The 18796-nt window shown below is 38.2% G+C and overlaps 1 protein-coding gene across 6 annotated transcripts in view; it reads left to right on the top strand.

Annotated features, from left to right (window-relative positions):
• The window catches only part of LOC149537237 (uncharacterized), a 218255-nt gene that overhangs the window by 65182 nt on the left and 134277 nt on the right, over window positions 1–18796 (top strand). For 5 of the 6 annotated variants that reach the window (XM_089807459.1, XM_089807457.1, XM_089807456.1 and 2 more), the window contains 4 exons: window positions 681–776; window positions 957–1035; window positions 1473–1537; window positions 18662–18738. In XM_089807459.1, coding sequence (XP_089663585.1) covers window positions 681–776; window positions 957–1035; window positions 1473–1537; window positions 18662–18738 — 317 coding nt within the window. Of the gene's footprint in view, window positions 1–680; window positions 777–956; window positions 1036–1468; window positions 1538–18661; window positions 18739–18796 lie in introns of all 6 variants that reach the window. The other variant, XM_089807458.1, reaches the window with a different exon arrangement.

Here is an 18796-nt window from a genome sequence, read left to right as displayed (position 1 = left end):
ATGGTATATGTGGAAGAAAATAAGAGAAGAATCAAAAGAGAAGGGGTACAAAGTGAAGAACATGACAGCAGGATAGAAGATTGAAAAAATAGGTGGGAGGTGGATATATTATATAAAATATATCTATGCTTGTCATGTGTATAAAATGTCTTGCAATGTTCAGAATAGTCCTGGTTAATTCTGACCACCTATTTTATGCCTATTTGTCCATCTGATTTCGTTTCTCTGCCTATGAATTCCTTTATTTTTTTATTGATTCATTTTGATTGTCTTTACTGTTCGGTCTATGACTGTAACAATTGCAGATTATTAGAATGCATTGCACAGATCAGGATGGATACAATCCTGGTTCAAGGTTGTAGCGTGATAAATTAAGACTTTCTAGATTTTACTTCCGCAATGTTGAGGTCGCTGATTTTCAGTAGTTTTATGTTATTTGACTCAGTGGGTTGTGAAATAATATCTTTTCTTATTTGTTAAAATCTTGGATGCACACTCTTGCATTTTACCAAACATAATGAGTATGTGTAAACATGTCTTTGTGTACACATACATGCAATTTGATCTGTCAATATAGGTAAATTGGCGTTTCTAGTCCTTATTCATCTACTTAGAGAATCATATTCTAGGGTTTTATCTAATGATCAGAAAGATTACCATCTGATAGAGGGTAAATACAGAAGGATGGAGATTTGGTCAAGGATGCAATGGACCAACTAAATCAAATTGGATGGGCTAAAAAATGGAATTCTCAGCCTTACGTCTCACGACGCACGGTTAGTCACCAATTTAATTTCCTCATGGGAAAATGATTGAAAAACTTACTGCTTGCAAGCTTGCATTTTAGATGCTTTGCTTGTATATTTAATATGCTTGTTAGATGAGTAGCACAAGTTAACAGCTCTTTTTATCTTGTATATTTTTCTTTCACTTATGCTAATGTTTTTTTGATGCAGACATTCATGCGCGAGTTGACTTCCCTAGGAATAAAAAATGCAGAAAATTTAGCAATCCCAAGCACTCGAAATGATGCAAGTATCCAGTAGAGATCTTTTATCTTTTGTTTAAAAATTTAATTATTTTAAATTGACTTCAAGTTTATTTTGTTAATGATGTTTTTTCTCAAAAGATGGGTGCCCGCTAATGTTGGTTTGTATTTTATTCTGTATCCTTTTTTGGTTTGACAGTGTATATAACTTTTTGAGCCTGAAAGATTTTGTTGGTTTGACACATGGCGAATTTTGTTCACATGATCTTTCTCTAATAAATTGAATTCTTAATGACTCAATTTTCAGTATAAAGAATTGGGTTTCTTCCTAAGATTTCAAATTACATATATTGTATCATTGTCTACATATTTCTGAAATTGATACAAATTATTCATAAGTCTGTGTCATTTTTCTGTTTTGTTACATATTTGTTAAGTAAATTAAAAATTTCCTTTGACACCTTCTTTCCGGTTGTGCAGGCAGCTTTCTTGTTCACTGTGGTGGGTAGCACAGGATTTATAGCTGTTCTTGCTGGCCAGCTTCCTGGGGTAGTATACTGCATTTAATGAAGTTCTAGCTGTACTATTTTGCTAATATAAGATCAATGAATAGGAAAATCCTTAAATAAATATTTCCAAGTGTTACTTCTCATGAGCATCTCTTGTTACTCTTTACTTTTTAAAAATGCAAGGATATTTGAAACACAAGATGTCTGCCTTCAAAACATATATTCAATATTCATACATTTCCATCTCATAAACTCATCCACAGTCTCGCACACCCATACACATGTGAATAAAATTACATTTATACATTTCATCAACCTTGAAAGAATAAACAAGGTCAGCTAAAATCTCACCACCTAAATATTACAAATATAATATCTCAAATTCAAATATTATATGCGAACCAAAGATGATATAGCATGGTCTGAATTCTTTATCCTTGAATATGCAACACCTCCAATAATCATACCTCAGTCATCCACAACACGCTAGAATCAACTGGTCAGCCAAGAACATGAAGAAAACGAACTCATCAAAAATCACCATGTGTGAGCAGAGCACTCAATGCAAACCAACAACACAACAAGAGCATGATCTAGAAACATCCACAAGCATCATGAATAACCACGACAGATGAAATTCTGAAATTATCATCACCATTATACCAACTCTCAGGAACACCAACAGTAACAACTATCAACTCTGAAAGATAGCTTGCAGGCCTCCAAATCACAAACCAATTAAGCTGATGGCACACATCAATGTCCAAAACACATTACCAGATCCATGGAACCAATATTACAATATGGAGCAATTCAGATTTAAATGTTGTCACTCTGTCACCTCTAAACAACTTAAAAACAGTCATAACACAGATACCCATAACTTGCACAATTCTATATGCGAACCTCTGAAAGTTGAACTGAATCAACTATAAATATCCCACAACACATGTACACCATTCAAAAATTCTGATCTTCAATCCGAAAGCTATACCAAACCAATGAACTCACTAAAACATTGTCACAAACAAAGAAATATGTTGACATCAATGACAATACATCTCTCAAATATGTGAGAACATACCTCAGCAACACATATTTGCCTATTATTCTAACATTAGTAAGATATCTAATAAGTTAACCGACATCATTATTATTGGTGAGTAAGATATTCAACATTGTGTTCAGTGGTAATTTAAGATTTGTGTGTATCGAGGAGATATAACTAATTGATAGCATGTTTCATAACTATCATTAATCCATAGGTGGCAATTAGTTATCAAATGGATTAGATTTGATTAAGAGGAACTGCAATCAAGGGAATATTGACCTAAGGAGTCGACATGCAAGACAATGATCCTTGTACAATAATCATAATATGAAAAATAGTCGGTAATCTTTGTAACTCCATAGTTATGAAGGAGTTTGATTAGGAAGAGAGGTATCTTAATATTTTTAGAGGATGCCATCTTTATTAGAATATTATAATGTTTCTTTAATTGTTATCTTAGTTACTCTTTAGTTTATTAGGTAGTTTCTATTTTTGTCTTTAGTTCATGATTGTTTCTTTTGCAAATATTGTCTTTGTAAATCTATATAAGAAGCTTTTATCTCCTTTGTTTAACAAAAACAAGAACATCGATTCACCATAACATGGTACAAAAGGGGATCAATGGGATTTCATAAAATCTGACAATATTTATAAGAAATTTTGAGCTTCTTCTAATCGAAGATTTTTCTCCAGAAATTTGTTTTTCAATTTTTTTCAATAAAAAATTGTTGGAGGTATTTTATGAAAATTTGTGGTTTGAATTCGAAGATTTTTTATGAAAATCGCAAGCTAGGGTTTTGATTGTGCGATTTATTGATTCTTGCAAAAGTCTTTGATTTTTGAGGTTGCATGTGCTTGCATGCACTTGCATGTTTGTTGCATGTTATTTACCGTATAGGGTAAACGGTTTATTAATGCATTCAAACAGCAGACAAGAACATGTAACACAGAAGTATTCCTTTTATTATTCGTATACATGTAGAAGATCTTACAATGTTCGATATGATTGATTACAATGATTGCCATGATGATTACAAAATCCATCCCGGAGGTGTACATATACCTTTCCAAAGGGGTGACTCAACCGTCACGCGCCCATTCGGATACTATTCTATCCGTCGGCTACAATATAGATTTTACTGACAACATCATCCCCCCAAAAGAAAAGTCGTCTCTAGACGACAACACAACAAAACTCAAAAATTAACAACTAATTAAATTAATGCATAGACACTAAACCGAAGGATGTGTCCCTGACTGTGTAGACCGGCTTCATCGTAGCTGATACACTTGTTCTGTCCAAACTTCTAAATCAACTCTAATCTGTGAATTCTCTTCCACTACCTCCTTCAGCATCATCGCGACCTCTTGGCATTCAGCTTCTTTCTGGTCATGTTCTTTCTTTGTTGATTCCTTCTCCTGTAGTGCTGCTGCAAGTTGTCTATGCATCCACCAAGACAGCCTCATGTCCAACACCTACTCCGAGTGCCTCAAAGCATAGCACCCCTCTTGAAAGGCTTGCTCTAGTGCTCTCTCCACCTCTGGCACGTAGACAATCCATGCTTGTAGCAGCTCTAGGTCAATACCAAGGATGATTGGTACAAAGTGGTGGATGACATCATTTCCTATAAGAGTCAAATATTTCTAGTTCTAGAATCCAAATTGAAGCAGAAAATCTTAAAAGAAGTACACGACTCACCCTTGGCAGGACACTCGAGCTTCCTCAAAATGTACAGAAGTCTCCGGGAGAGATTTTCATGGAAAGGACTTAAAGGAGATGTATTGCAGTATATAAGAGAGTGTGCGGTCTACCAACAAAACAAATCCGAACATACTCTACCTGCTGGGTTGCTACAACCTCTACCAATTCCAAAACATAAGTGGGAAAGTATCTCGATGGATTTCATAATGGGGCTTTCCAAGGTGAATGGAAAGGATTGTATTTTTGTGGTGGTTAACAGATTGACAAAGTACGCACATTTCTTCGACATCCCCTCGGATTTTCAGGCCGCACAAGTTGTCGATCTATTTTTTAGAGAAGTCTTTCATCTGCATGGGTTACCTCAAAACATTGTCATTGATCAGGATGGATGATTCATCAATATCTTCTGGACAAAACTATTCCAATTGGCAGGGACAAAATTGTCACCAAGTACTATTTACCACCCTTAGATAGACGAACAAATGGAGATTGTGAACAAGTGGTTCGAAGGTTACCTTCAAAACTATGTTTTGGCACAACGACGGGTGTGGGTCAAGTGGATACACCTAGGAGAATATTGTTACAATACCGCATATCACATGTCCATCGGGATAGCACCATTCAAAGCTCTGTATAGGCATGAACCCCTCTCCTTCATCGACACAGTGCTGGGACACAGTCATGCATCAAGGGCGAGGGATTGGCTTTGGAAGGGACAAGACATCCTACGATACCTAAAGAAGAACTTACAATGGGCATATAATCAACAAAATATGTACACTGAAAGACACAAATTGGAGAGAAGTTTCGAAGTAGAGGACTTGGTTTATCTCAGGCTCCATCCATAACAACAATTCTCATTGAAGGAAAGGGGAAAAGAAAAATTGAAGCCACAATTTTATGGCCCCCATCACATAGTTTGTTGCATTGGTGAAGTTTCTTAGGAGCTAGAACTTTTGGAGGGAAGTCGTATGCATAACATCTTTCATGTTTCATGTCTGAAGAAGGCTGTGGGGCAAAACGTGATGGTAGCCACAGACCTTTTGCTGCTCAATGAAGAAGGAAAACTCATATTGGAACCAACTAAGATCATTGAAGTATGCGAAACCACACGGTGAGGGAATATTTGGTGTGTTGGAAACACTCGCCATTTGACGATGCAACGTGGGAGGGCGAGCACATTCTCTAGCACCTGGTACTGCATTTGCTTGAGAAAAAGAAAAATTTGGGACGGGAGGACTGTAATGTTCTCGTTATAAAATAAATTATTAATCAAACTATTGTTTTTTTTTTTTGCAAAAAGAGGGGTAAAAATTTATTAAGACAGAAAGGAATACAACAAGGAGAGCTCAACAAGGAGCTCGATCTTGAGCAACAAGATCATCAAATTCTTGCACCATCTCAAAGGACAGTTGCCCCCTATCCCTAATATTCCAACCCGGATCATGACTAGAAGCCCATTTGGCTAAACAATCAACAGGTCTATTCCATTCTCGCGGAATATACTTGAACCTAATGAACTGAAAAGAGGAAGAGAAGAAAAGAATCTTCTTAACAACAGTGGCCAGCTGCCAACTAACATCCTCAAGCTCTTGCGAAGAAAGCATGTTCACCACCACCTGGGAATCAGACTCACAAATAATCTTACTCCATCCCCACAAGCAACACTGTTCCATAGCATATAAAATAGCCTGAGCTTCCATGAGATTGTTAGTATAATCACCCTTATGAATTGAGAAGAAAAATTTAACATTCCCAGAACTACAACGAGCCACTCCGCCAATACCAGCCGGACCAAGATTCCCACGAGAAGAACCATCAGTGTTAATTTTCAAAACTCCACAGGGAGGAGGAGTCCAGTGCCCATCCCGGTTAACCTGACCCTTCCTCTGATGGTGAAGCTGCCTGGACATAGAAGGAAACCTATGAGCCGCAACCCCATCCTGCAGATGAAAATTGAGGCGATTACAGATAGCAAGATCAACCAGATCCATAACCCCATCAAGCTCACACTTTACAAGAATAGTTTCCTGGAGAGAATGTGATATTTTCCACCAAAGATGCAAAACACCAAGCCGAACATCTTGGAATATGCTACGATTCCTCTCCAACCAGATATGCCAAAGCATGAAAGATGGGCCAGCAATCCAAGCAGCATGGAGAGAAGAAGACTTGGAGGGAGCACTACCCAAGCGAGCCCAGAACTCAGGCAAAGAGGAAGCATGCCGACAAGAGCAACCCCAAGCGCTCCACCAAAGGTGCCATATCTGAGTAGAATAGGAGCAATGGAAGAACAGATGGGAGACAGACTCCTCTCCATTACCACACAAAACACAATAAGAGGGGCCCTGAAATCCACGTTTACAAAGATTATCCCAGGTAAGACAACGGTTGTGAGCCACTAGCCACATGAAAAAATTGCACTTGGACCAAGAAACTTTATTCCAGACTTGCTTCCACCAAGGGACCTCAGCATCCCCAAATAATTGTCTAGTTATCTCCTGATACCCAGCAGAGACATGATATTTACCAGACAAGGTACCGCCCCAAGCCAATACATTTGGACCAAGCAAAGAGGAACACTCTCTAGAGGCCAGAATTTGAGAAAGCTCCTGACGATCCATGTCTGTACCTCTAGGAGGCCAATCAGAGGAATGCTTCCATCTATAACCAACAACAGGTCCCAATTGATAAGGAGTCTTGTAATGAGCCACTTTATCCCATCCAGCGGCAAGAAAAGAGTCACAAAGAGGCTAAAGATGAGGGTATATGGATAAAATGGAAGGGAATCCATCCCAAGCATCAGACCAAAACAAAGCCTGAGAACCTCCTTTACATATCCAGAACAGACCCCTCTTCACCATCATCGCACCTGTCTTCAAAGTATGCCAAACCATTGAGCCACGACCTTCAAGAGGAAGTGCAGAAACAGAGCAAAGATCAGCACCATGAAAATATTTATGAGTGATAATACGAGCCCAAAGTTGATGCTGTCCAGAGCACCATCGCCAATAAAGTTTAGCAGCCAAAGCTTGTCTACTCAATAGAGCAGAACGAAGACCAAGACCACCCTCCTTTTTAGGCCTACAAACAGTTGCCCAATTAACCAAGCTCCATTTAGTACTACGCAAATTACCACTCCAAAGGAATTGTCAAGAAAGAGCATCAAACTCCTTGAGAAAGTAAATAGGTGCAGCATGAACCATGCTTCTATAAGTAGGAAGAGCTTGGATAACAGCTTGAAGAAGAGTAACCTGGGCAGCAGTAGAAAGCCATCTATGAGTCCAATGATTTACCTTATCCTGAAGCTTGGTAATCAAATTTTGCCAGAAGAGACGTGGCTGCCTGGAAATAGAAATAGGAATGCCAAGATAAGTCAAAGGCAGTGAACCTATCTGAAACCGTAGGATAGCAACAATCCTGTGCTGAATAGAATCAGGAGTGTTAAAAAAGTAAATGAAAGATTTGTGCTCATTAACTTTCTGGCCTGAAGTTGCCAAATAAACGTCCAAAGCATGTCGAAAGGCTTCAACTTCCTTGATCCTAGCAAGACCGGCAAGAGCAGAATCATCAACAAATTGAAGATGGGAAAGAGAAGGTAAGCCATTACCCCACCACCAGCCTTGAATAGAATTCTGGGACACCTGATGCTTAATGAATCTGCCCAAGCCTTCAGCCATGATGATGAATAGATATGGGGAGAGAGGGTCACCCTGGCGGAGGCCTCTAGAAGCACCAAATAGTTGTGAAGGTTGACCATTAATAAGAATAGAAAAAGAGGCAGAAGTAACGCAACTCATAATCCAACTCACCCAGTCAGAGCTAAATCCAAAAGAAAGAAGAATACTCCTTAGGAAGCTCCATTTAACTCTATCGTAGGCCTTAGCCATATCCAGCTTAACAAACATGGCTCTCTCCCTTGAAGTAGCCATAGAGTGAATAGCCTCAGTAGCAATAACCACCCCATCCAAAATTTGTCTTCCAGCAACAAAACCACCTTGTTCTTTTGAGATAATAATGGGAAGCCACCTTTTCAGTCTCTCAGCAATCAGCTTAGTAATAACTTTGTAGACCACATTACATAAGGCAATTGGTCTAAAAAACTCCAATTGATTAGCACCCTCTCTCTTAGGAATAAGAGTCAAGAATGTAGAGTTCAAAGCTCGAAGCATCTGCTTGCTAGCATAGGATTCTTTAACCACCTCCAACAAATCATGATTAATGATGTCCCAAAATTCCTGAAAGAATTCAATTGGAAAACCATCAAGACCAGGAGCCTTCCCCTTAGGTATGCCAAAGACCACCGCCTCTAGCTCTTCCAAAGAGATAGGACGCATGAGATAATCATTCATTTCCTGAGTGATAAGGGAAGGAATATAAGACAAAATAATATTTTCTTCATTATCAGCAGGAGGAGAGTCCTCAGAGAAGAGGGTAGAGAAGTACGAAATAGCCTCCTGGAACAAAGCTGGCAAGGAATTCAGTTGGATACCTTGAGAATTAACCAAAGAAGAGATAGTGCTCTGATTTCGGCGAGATTGGACTGTTTTATGGAAAAAGGCAGTGTTTCGATCACCTTCCTGGAGCCAATCAACTCGAGCCTTTTGCTTCCAAAAAATTTCCTCTCGAAGTTCCCATTCTTCTAGAGCTCTAGAAGCAAGGGATTCAGCCTGGCCAAGATCCTCCGAGAAACCTCGATCTCTAATCTCCCTTGTGATGACATCAAGATTTTCTTGAGCAAGCCTCTTCATAAAGTGAAGATTCCCAAAGCATTCCCTATTCCATATCTTGAGCTGCCTTTTAACATATTGAAGCCTTTTAGAAAATGAGAACATTGCAGTACCATATGCAGGGGCACCATCTTTCCACCAACAAAAAACAAAATCATGAAGAGAGGAGTCACGAAGCCACATCAACTGGAACTTAAAAGGAGGATGCTTCGGAACATAAGCCCCTATAGCGGAAAATTTGATTGGCCAATGATCTGAACCCCTCCAATCAAGGATTTCTGAAGAGATAGTAAGGGTGCCACTAAGCCAGAAGCAAGAAACAAGAAATCTATCCAGGCGTTCTGAGATAGCAGCAACACCAGTCCTGCGATTATTCCAGGTATAGAGGCCATTAGAAGGCTTAACATCAGAGAGATGCAAAAGAGATATGTGTTGCCGAAGAAGAGCAGAAGAAGGCCCCAATCTAGCCAAACCACCATGCTTCTCTTCCAGACTTAAAACTGAATTGAAGTCCCCTGCTAACACCCAAGGATGATAAGGATGACAATTTCTAACATATTGAATATGTTCCCAAAGTTCCTCCTTTCTCACAAGATCAACAGGTGCATACACATTAGTAACCATGATTACCTCTCCTGAGTCTAGAGCAGAAGCTACCATAGAGAGAGCTGAGCGAGAAGACATCCAGCCAAGAGGAGAAATTTTTTGAGGATCCCAAAATATAGCTAAACCACCAGCACTGCCTATTGCCCCAACACATTGGCATTGGCCACGAGACCAAATACTAGAGGCATGTTGGACCATAGACTCCACAGAGAGCTTAGTCTCTTGGATACAAAAAACATCAGGACTATGATCAACCACCAAGTTATGAATAGCCTTTTGTCTAGGGATGCTATTCAACCCCCTTACATTCCATGAGAGAATAATCATCATTGTGTAGATTTGGGAAAATGAGAATCCAAAGGTTTCACTGAACCAGACTCAATCAATATATCTCCTATGAGTTTAATCTTCTCTTGGTCTGTTTTGCGCCCACTCCTTAGAGGGGGAGAAGAAGAAGCCCGCTTAAAGGGTCGAGGTAGCAACCCCAAGGGGAGAGGAGATCCCTTGCCCTTACCTGATGGTAGCACATCCTTAACCAAGTCAGCCAAAACAACATCATCATCTTCCAACACTGGAGGAGTCACCAGAGCCGCTGTCACAGGAGCTACAGGAACCTCACAATTCTGATATACTACAACTTGAGATGCCCCATAAGCATCATTAGGAACAGATCTCTCATCTGGGCAAGCTGGATCAAAAGAGATAGGAGGAGGAATACCCTCCTCTAGAACCATACTATCTAGCACCTCAAAACGGTTAAAACCTGAATCAGATAATCTTTCTTTCAAAGGCCTCTTTTGACCACGTCCCTTAGCTCGAGGACGAACAGGGGTAAATCCATCCTTATCCTGCATTGGAGCCTTACCCTTACCTGTAGCATCTTGTGGATTCATCCCCTTAGTAGTATTAACCATTTGAGATTGTCCTTTCCCTGTAGTATCTGCCAAAACACCAGCATTTCCAGCTGTAGACCGATCCACTCCTTTGAAACTCGAGTTACGGGGGCACTGCCGCAGTAAATGACCATACTCATGACAAATCCGGCAACGGAAAGGGAGGGATTTATAATCTAACTGCTGCACCCAAGAAGAATCCCCCAGACAAATTTCCAAAGAATCTGGTAATGGGTTATTCAAATTAATTTCAACACAAATTCTAGCAAAAGAAATAACCTTTTTATCGAGGGTTTGATGTGCGATCGCAGCTGGCTTCCCCAACAAAGCAGCAATTTGTCGAAGGATTTCTTCACGCCAAAATTCCAAGGGAAGACGAGGCAAGCGAACCCAAACTGGCACTGTTGAAGGGAGATCCTCTACAGAATTAAAACCTGAATGCCAAGGTTTGACAAATAACCCCACATTTTTGTAGAAATAAGGGCCTCCTTCAAAAACACGATCACGATCAGACATGCAAGAGAATACAACAAAAAAATAACTATTCCCTGCCAACATAATCTCCATATCGCCTTCCACCTGCCAAGAGCGGCGGATCCATGCCTCAAGAGCGGATAGGGAAATCCGGATTCCAAGAAATTTGCATATCAAAGCATGCTTGGTCCAATAATCAATGTCCTCCATTACAGCCGTTGGAGGAATAACCAGAACAGGGCGATCATGGCTACGTGGAAGACAACCATTAACTTTTTTCAGCTTGGAGCTCTCCCCTTAATAAAACGATTCAGATCGCATTGCATGCATAGTTGGAGAAGAACCATCTGTTCTCACCAACGGAGAAGAAATCCCAGGCCCTTCCATGCAAACAATAAAACCCCCAATCCAAAATTGACTGCAGAAGATCTCCAAAAACACCGATGCAAATTATGTCCAGTAGCTAACAATCCAAACAGAACAGAAAAATAGTAAAGATCAAACACCAAGAACAGGCTAGGGGAAAAACCCTAGCCCAGCCGGCAGCCAACGCTTCTTAGAGACTCCATCACCACTAACTTATCTCATTAATCAAACTATTGTTAATGGGCCGATTGATTTAATATATCTCGGACCCATTTTTACTTTCTGTAGTTTGTGTCGTTGTTGGCTATCTTTGTACACCCTTGAAAAGTTTTCCTTGATCGATATTGAAGCATGGTTATAGGTAGTCATTAGGTATGCAATTTGGATTATTTTCTCTGCACTGCGAATTCCTATTGGAGTTCTCTTTTGTCACCATTTCGGAAGTGAAAGACCTTCCATATTTGGAAGGTCAATGGGATTTAACCCTCACCCTATTTCGTCGCCTGTAACATTTTGCTGGGATCTAGCAAATCGAAGCACCATCTTTCGGCATATATTGAATGATTATTCGTATTCAAGTTTCTAATATGGTATCGGATCTACTTGTGTTTTTGTATGAACGAATTTGCATTCATTGTTGTGGCTCATGCACCTAACTGTGTGGCATCCAGACATCTTCGTATGGCTCCCTCATCAATCGTACGGCTTTCATTCTTCCACACATCTCCCACTGCACCCCCATACCTCCCTTGCTTCCTCCATCCACTCACTGTACGACCTACCTGGTCATCACCCCATATGTCACCTCTCCATCTCACCTTGCCCACCGTACGACCATTTCTGTTCATCATACGATCCTCCCTAAATGTTGTATGGCCAACATTGCACCCATATGACCAATTTCATAACACCATACAAACATCCCATTGCACCATATGACCCCCATCTCCTTTGCTAACCATCTATACTGCTACCTAGTAGTCCGTACAGCCTTTGCCATAACCCCTTCAGGTGATTTTGCTAGCTTAGTTGGAAGAAATTTGTTCTCAAGAAAAATCGTAGGGGATAGGAACATTATATTGGACTTTTGAGTTTTATTATTGTCTCCTCTTTCTGTATTAATTGTGGCTGAGGAGCATTTATAAAATTGAATATTATAATTTCTCTGTTGTTGGACGAGGGTTTAGTTTGTAGATTAGAGTTTCTTTTCAGCAACATTTGTCAGGGTAGACTGTGAATGCCAAATTGAAATTGGACCAAGTGGCTTTCAATTTGACTTTGCAATTACATTTTACGGTAAAGACCAGGTTCTTAATTTGTAAAATTCAGTTTATATTACATAGTTTAAGAGTAAACAGGTTGGCTTCAAATTCTGACCAGTGAACAATTAAATTCCCTTTTCATTATATTGCTATATGGTTTGTTGATGAATGAATTCGGAGGCGGTTGGTGTGAATCATTTCAAAATTGTTTAATGGCATTTGGTATTTATTTATGCAAAACTTATACGCCAAAATTAAATAAATTTGTAATCAGTTGCTGTACATCCTAATATTGTGTTTGAAAATTTAAGACATCATAGATTCACTGGTGATTGGGCTGCTTGCCAAGTGTTTGACAAAATGTCAAACCATCGAAATGTGAAAGAAATTGATCCTTGATTTAGCTATAACCAGACGGGGTTATTACACAAAAGGTCCAATTTTAACCATATGCATATTTTAAAATGTGTTATGCACTCCAAAAGGTCCGATTTTCTTTGTTCAAAGCTTTTAAAATATGCAAGTCACTCCAAAAGGTATGATTTTGATCAAAAGCATATTTTAAAACACGCATATCACCCCAAAAGGTCCAATTTTGGAAGAACACATGCATTTGCTCTGCAAGAACTCGATTTTGCTCATTGTGAGAGATTTACTTGGTGGATTTGCATGAAATCTTTCTCATTAGGGTCTTTTTTTCTTGGCAATGGGTTTTCTAACATCAAAAATAGATTTATCTTGATAAAAAATATTTTTTCAAACTCCCTCCAAGGGCACATTTTTGGAAAAATCTTCAAAAAGCACCATTTCTAGCTCACGTTTTTGCCCAAAGAGGAATCAATTTGGCATTTAAAGTGTTTGTATTGCATTGTATTACACATTTTCAACTTTAAAAGCCAAAACATTTTTGTTTCATGCTTTTTTTGAATCACGTTTTTGCTAAAAACACCCAAAAAATTGGGGTTTTAATCCACTTTTATGTGTTTTGAAGCCACTTTTTTACATTTGGATCCATGTATATACATTTAGGGAAGTAGTTTTTGCATTCACAAGTCACAAATGACTCAAAAACATGCATTTTTTGGCCACGTTTTTTGCAAAAACGGTCCAGATTTTTGCATAAAAAAATTATGTTTTTGTTCAAAAACTCAAAAAATAGCATTTCAACCCATAAATGTAGATCAAGAGGGGTTGTTTTTGAGTTTTAATGCATGCTCTTGTCTTTGGAGACCATGTTTTTGGCCTTCTCATGACAAATTCGACCATTGAATGTCCATTACATGTAAGTACGAAAAACTCAAAAAGTTGTTTGAAAATCTGGATTTGAGGGAGAATTGGTCTTCAAGTCTATAAAATTTTCTATTTTGGTTCTTCAACCTCCAAGTAAGTGGACATTTTCAAACTTCCTCATCAATTCATGGTTATTATGCTATTTCCATGCACATTATTGCTTGATGATTGCCACTTGTTGAAATCAATGCAAAGGAAAGTGCATTTTTCTTTTAAAAAAGAAGAAATTGTTCATTTTCTTGTTTTTGGTATTTCCCTAATTTTCAAATTCGAATTTGTGTGTTGAAGTGCATTGTATCTTGACATGTTTGAGTCACTTTCCAAAGGTAAGTTTTTCTTTTGAGTTTTTGTGTTTCGTGCTTGCTTGCTAGTTTTCTCCACTTTGGAGAAGTTACAAGTTCTTTCCCAAGAACTTGTTGTTGCTTCACTTCATGCGAAAGCATCATCACATTCTACTTCCATTTTTCATATCACAACACTTTGCATTTTATCCGACAAATGCGATTACATGTTTTCCATTTCATTCACCATCTGCACATGCATGTAATCCCATTTTTCGCTTCCACTTCCATCTCTCCATATGCATTCGCGCCTCCATGAGAAAATACATGTTTCCGAATCTTTCCATGATTTGCACATTATCTTTCATTCACACTTACATGTAAAAGCTCATTCTTTCATCCGCCTTTGCATTCCATCTCATTCTTAATCTCTTGTTACATGTTGCGCTTACATGTAATCATTTTTCATGCAATAACATTTTGAAGACCCTAAGTCATATTTGAAAATCAACGATCTCCATTTGCATGCATTCCCATACGCCAAGCACTTTACTTCAAGAAAAGAAAAAAAAAAAGAGTTAAAGATGCTGATGGAAAGTTGTTTTGAATTTACATTTGGACACCATAGAGAAGGTTTTCAAAGTGTCAAAGACTCTAGCTTGTGCTGATCTACAAAGGAGAATTCACAACAACTTAAGCAAGAAAAGTTGGATCACATCAAGTTTTCAAATAATGAACAATTCATCAAAGTTAGAGGTTATCAAAAGATGCAACACCGCGATTATCAAGGTGAGTGCAATGGCACAAAATACAGGAACTCCCAATCCGGTTATTATCCAGGATAGCATCGCCAAGTACAAGGCCTTTCAGAACAACCCCTAGAATTGTTTCAATTCTCTTTCGTCTTTCTTCTTCTTTCATGTTTGTAATTGAAGGGGATGTATGACATGAAGATGTGTAATTACATGTAATGCAAGTTATATTTACTTGAAAAGATGTAATGCGAGTTGCATGTGTAGTTGCATGTAACCCTATATTTTCTCTTTTAGTTAGAGTAGGTCAAAGTTGGTTGAGTTGCTCTCACTTTTTCCTCCACCTTTTTCTCAACTCCTGTGCCTATATAAAGGAATGCTCCCTCATTGTAAAAATAATCTTTTGCTATATGCAAGAAAGCTTTGCCACATTTATGCAAGCATAACTTTGATTGTGTCGTACAAATTTGGGAGAAAAGTGAATAAAAGAAGCAATTGGATTCAAAGCTTTGACTAGAAGCAATTGTGATAGAGAAAATTAGAAGCTTTGATTGTAATTTGTGCCTATTTTATTGATTCATGTTATTATTGTGTGTTCAATAAAAGAGCGTAGTAATTTAAGAAGCAATCGAAGCCGAAGCTTTGACTGAGAGTGGTTGTGGAAATATATAGCGAGAAGCTTTTTCTTTAGCTTATACTTCTTTCTTATTTCGCAAAATAGTTAAGTTATTCTTACTTTTAGGAGTCTTTGTGCCCTAATTGTAAAGCTTTTCCATATAGAAGTACGATCAGACTTATAGCTAAACCAGTACATTTTCAGCTAGCTTTCGAGTTAGTGAAGGTTTATTGGTATCATTGTTTCTAGCTCTTGATAGAAGTGTAGTTAGAGATTCACCCTGCCCATTACTTTCTCTATGAGTAAGTGGATTCTTTCTTACAAGATAAGAAGAAAGGATATTGGTAACACCCATTTTACAAAATCTCTCGACTTCTTGCTTACCTTGAGTTGATCCAAGAAACAGTGAGAAGGGGGAGCCTTCCCTTTAAGGTAGGAGAGACTCTGTCTCACTGTCTCACATGCTATGGCTGGTCATCCTATTTTGTGACTGGATTTTTACCCAAAATTGTCGATTGCAAAATATCCACTCAACAATTTTAATTTTAATTTTAGAATCTAGATATCTCACAAATAAACAATGGTAGAAGAATTTATAACTTACCATTTTAATATATTTCAACATAGTATCCATGGAATCATAAATATCCCTGAGGCATGGCTCATTAGTGTCCACAAAGTGAAGCATCTCCATGATTAGATTGGTGAATTCCAACACATAATCCACATGACCCTACCAATCATCATCTAGTATCATTGCTTTCACTTTTTGGGCCCTTGTATAGGAAGTCTTCCAAATCTTCCATTGGGGGCTAATGACCATCTATGCCAACACATCCTTTACCCTCACAAGTCATCACAAGACGATTGTGTGAGAGGCAAAGTGGGTTTCAACCACCTAAGAACATGTTAAACTTAAGTTAGTAACACATTTTAAATATGTTAATGTAAACAACACAAAATATAATATTATGTAATCAAGATAATATATAAATTAATTTTCAAATTTATAAATTTACCTTCAATAATTCAAAGTCCGAGAAAATTGTGAAAATTGCTTGTGATATGTGGTGATTTGTCACAAACATTTGAATCTCTTCAGCCTCCTCATATATCTGTTTCACCTAGTCTATTTGGGTGCCAACTTCTTTCATTACCAAATTGAGAGAGTGGATGGTGCACGATGTTCCAAAGATATGATCATATCTAGACTCTATCAATAACTATGCAACATTGCATACTTTTGCATTGTTCATGACCACTTGGGCAACTTATCAGCACCCACTGACTCTATGGCGTCAATGAGAATGTGGGAAATAAAATCTACATCTTTGACTAGCCCTTTACAATCAATCGCCTTCAAGAACATTGCCTCCTTCGGAAATACAACAATAATATTGATTAATGGATGGTTTTACAATCTTTCCATGCATTTGAAATAATAAACGCACCCGTTTGAGCCCAAGAATCTCTTTTTGGTTTAAGTTGGGCTTCTATATTTTGTCTCTCATCATGTAATATGGTGGTGCACAACTTTTCATAACCAGGGCCATGGTAGCTAGAAGGTGCTGCATTTATTGCTTCCACCATCTCCCTCGAATAAGGTGATCTAACTAAATTGATTGAAACACCATTCGCAAATAGACCACATCCAACTTTATGATCAGCAATATCTCTCAATTTATTTTGAAATGCCCTATCTAATGGGTCTCTTGCAGGTGAGTGCACTTCGTTCAACAACTTCATCATCCGAAGATGGTATAAGAAAGAAAGAATGTGTTCTATACTTTTTTGTTTTCCATAAGCGCTGTGTTTTGGTTTTGCAAGTGCTCTATCTGCATCTTCTTTCTCTTTTGCTAAATCTACTAGTTGTGTAGTTGGCGATCCCTTCTTATGTGGCCCACTACCCTCACGCATATTAATTCCTTGACCCCCAAGGCCAAACAAATTCTCTTTCACTTGGGTATAGAAGCTTTTATGTTGTACATGGCAATAAGTACACTTTCATATGTATGACCCACCCCCAAGGCATTGTGTAATTCTTGTTGCATGTCTCCATAAAGGAGACCCCTTATCAATTTTGAATTTTTGTGATCCCTCACCACCCATTGAGCCTTGACTACTAGTTGTATGATTGTTGCAACCTAGGGAAAAAAAGAAAACCATGCTTCAACACTTATACAAAGCCTCTTGAAATTCTTTTTATAAGTTTTGTAAAGCTTGAAATTAATTAATAACTTATGAAAGAACTAAAAAAATGGTTGAAATGCATACCTTAATCACTTCTTACAAGGTATTTTCAGCTCCACAATCGATCACCTTTGAATCCAAGCACTTCACTTCAAATTGCAACAATGAAAGAGAAAAAATCGAGAGCAAATGTAAGGTGAAATATATTTGGAGGTTGAATAAAAGGGTTAATTTAGGGTTAACATGAAAAAAATCATTGAAAATGATTGTGGACCCACTTTAATCTTTTTTGCCCATGGATTCTTGCAGATCCGTGTTGGATCCTCTAGGCTTGACATGGATTCATGCTGGATCCTCACGGGATCTGCGAGGATCCAACAGGGTATGTGCATTTACCTTGTGGATCCGTGGTTGGCAGATCCGGCCAGATTTTCAAGGTAAATGCACGTACCCTTCCTCATGGATCCAAGCACGAATCCAGATCCGGCATATCTAGTATGAGGCCCACAGGTCCGCTTAGATCCATAGGGTAAATGCATGTACCCTATCCAATTCCTCATGGATCCAATCACAAATCTAGATCCGGCCTATTTGGTACAAATCCGGCAACTATGATTTAAATTAATTGGCACACAAGCTACAGAGTTTGACAATACAAAACTTTGATTTTTGACATGGCAAGGTTGACTAGAAATGAAATTTTAATTTTGACTTTGACACGCAAATGACTGGTGTACTAACAACAAAATTGATTAAGCAACATGATCAAATTTCAGATAATGTACAAGTGGGACTGACTGAAAAATGCTTCTCTTTGAAAGTTTAATTTTTTTCTTGAGTTTCCTAGGTAATTAGTGAATTGTAGTTTTATTCTTATTCATGAGAGAATTGGGAATTAATATTTGAATAAATTTGGTTATGAAAATAAATCTAACTTACTGTAATTTTTAGGACTGGGGATTCTTTGTGCCATATTTGGTTGGAAGCATTTCTTTGGTTGTATTGGCTGTTGGAAGCACTGCTCCAGGGTAAATCTTATATATTTTTTGTTTCAATTTCTCTAAAATATAATGTTTAAAAAGAGTT

Source organism: Cupressus sempervirens, chromosome 10, assembly GCF_028749045.1.
Source record: "Cupressus sempervirens isolate cs-2001-9-10 chromosome 10, ASM2874904v1, whole genome shotgun sequence".
NCBI classification, from domain to species: Eukaryota; Viridiplantae; Streptophyta; class Pinopsida; order Cupressales; family Cupressaceae; genus Cupressus; species Cupressus sempervirens.
This window is presented reverse-complemented; position numbering and strand designations above follow the sequence as displayed.